The 2,472-nt window shown below is 41.1% G+C and overlaps 1 protein-coding gene across 1 annotated transcript in view; it reads right to left on the bottom strand.

Annotated features, from left to right (window-relative positions):
* Positions 1 to 2,472, bottom strand: part of gyg2 (glycogenin 2) — a gene marked incomplete at its 3' end in the record, with an annotated part of 24,396 nt that continues 21,924 nt past the window's right edge. Inside the window, 1 exon segment of the mRNA XM_014032668.1 lies at positions 1 to 117. Within this exon segment, the coding sequence (XP_013888122.1) occupies positions 1 to 117 (117 nt within the window).

The raw sequence follows: 2,472 nt of genomic DNA, 5'->3' as shown, positions 1-2,472 counted from the left end.
CGTTGTTTCTTCAGTGTGAGATGGAGGACTCTTAGATGGAGGAGAAAAATGTGCAAGCAGTGAATTAGAGGTATCCAGGTTTTGTCTAAATGGCATCTCAACTTCTTGTTCATGGATCTGTAAGACAAGACCAAAACAATAAGTATTCATCATCTGGACCTTATGGGCCAGGATTCTGTGTTGGTTCTCAATACTGAAACTAAATCTGTGGCAGACTAACAAACTTGTTACAACTGTAAGATGCACATGTGGGTCAGTCAGTCTGTGATCAGGTGACTGAGCTCTGAGAAGAAAACAGCCCAGGTCAGGCCTCTCTTAGATAAGACATAATGGGAACTGGGGGCTCGTCTAGGATTCTACTACTTAACAACCATTTATATGTGAGAGGATGAGGCCTCTGTCTACACTGTCCAAATTTACAAACAAATTCAGGTAACATCTTGGTTACCTGGACACTAACTGACACACATTAGATCCATGAACACACACACACACACATTTGTATTTAAGACCAGTTCATTGATCCTCATTAATTTCCAGTCATCTCTATTACCTCACTTTGAACACTTACCCTAAACGTAACCCCACCATTACATTCTTAACCCTAAACCTAACCCACCAGTACATATTTAACTCTAAACCTAACCCACCAGTACATATTTAACCCTAAACCTAACCCACCAGTACATATTTACCCTAAACCTAACTAAACTCAATAGGAGGTTACACGTGACGTCACAATGCAGTGACACTGGAGCGCGAAGTTCAGATGGAGGTCAGGAAGTGAAAAAGTGGAGGATCTGCTATCTGAAAAAATGCCCATATCTTGTGTAGTTTACGAGTGCGCCACTCATTCTTATTGAATTAATAATAAATAATTATACACTGATTAAATTATATGTTAAATTAAATTAAATTATGTCTCTTTTTAGTAATGTTCATCATGTTTGAAGCACGTTGCAGCAGGAGGATGTAAAATAGGTCTGATTCATGGGGGAAAAACACCTCATTCCACCCTCTGGTGTCACCCCCACCCCGCCGAACCAACCTAAACCCCCCAAACTCCTTCCTGACTGAAGCCTGAAAATATTAGACAAGCTGCAAAAAATCTACAGGAGGATAAAAATAAAAAGAGACGGAAGTTGAATAAAGTTCAGCTGTGATGGAGAGACAGGAGATCGGAAATCAGCAATGAGATATCTGAAATTTATTACATTTATTATATTTGTACAACTATATTTCATGGTTAGGGTGACATTTAGTTTAGTTATTTTAGTGTCTTTGATGCAATAAAAAAAGTGATGAAGGTGGAGCTGCAGTGCAGCTGTGGACAGGTGGACCGAGTCGGACCGAGCTGCAGTTTGAGAGGAGCTCAAAGGCAGAGATGGAGGACAAACAGTCGGAGACAGAGTGAGGACTTTGATGAGGACGTAGCTGATTCACTATTTCAGTTATAAGAGGGAAGAGAAGAAGATCGAGCACCGAGCGGACTCTACAGTCCTGTTCCCGGTCTGCCGGGGCAGACGCTGCGGCGCTAACTGGATGCTAACTACACCGAACAGCTGATGAAAACATGTAAACAACAGGAAATGAACACGATGATTATCGTTTGTTTTTTTCCAGGGTTAGTGTTTTTTCTGTTATCGTTTTATATGTTAAGATAATGCTAACAGTAGCRGCTAACGTCAACACACATCCAGCAGCTAACGACACAGAACTAGGGCAGCCTAAAGTCCAGATGWGGTCCACATTAAAGTACCAGTAACTTAATACTCACTACTAAATAAACGATCATTATTAACATAACGTCTAAAACAAGTTATCAGCYAACTGATGTAGTGGCCGCTGCCTGCAGACACATCCTGCTCCTCCTGACCGCAGACGGTTTAAAATCCACTTTTTACGTTGTGGTTCTGTGAGCTTTCTACATTTTTCATCTTTGTGTGATAATCAGTGTTATCATAGGGTTGGGCAGAATCGTGTGGAATTATTCATCAGATAAACTTTTGCTGGTTATTATTTGTCACCTGGTGATGTAARACRTGTGGTACCGACAGCCTCAGRAAATCTTTAGGTTCTGTTGAAAACTCATCTTCATCAYAMGAGTCATGTCTGACTTATTTGTGAACAAATTGTTGTTATATATCTTGAGATAGGACCTGAATCCATACRWTATARACTCTCTACAGTAGTTTCCTCCACAGACATTTTACTTCCTGCCCTCCAGCAGAGATCACTCCGCCTTCGAAACCACGTCACTGAAACCAGCTTTTACCTYAGTCCAAAACAAAACTCCCAACCCAAGAATGGAGTTCCACTTTATGAGGACCAGTCTTTGGTCCTTATGTGGACTACTGGTCTTGACAAGGTAGGTCTGTGTCCCAGCAATGGTCCCATAAAGTAACAAATACAAGTCAAATACACACACACACACACACTCACACACACACACACACACACACACACACACAC

This window comes from Austrofundulus limnaeus, unplaced genomic scaffold, assembly GCF_001266775.1.
Source record: "Austrofundulus limnaeus strain Quisiro unplaced genomic scaffold, Austrofundulus_limnaeus-1.0 Scaffold1507, whole genome shotgun sequence".
NCBI classification, from domain to species: domain Eukaryota; kingdom Metazoa; phylum Chordata; class Actinopteri; order Cyprinodontiformes; family Rivulidae; genus Austrofundulus; species Austrofundulus limnaeus.
The sequence above is the reverse complement of the archived record's forward strand: the minus strand, read 5'-3'. Positions and strand labels throughout refer to the sequence as shown.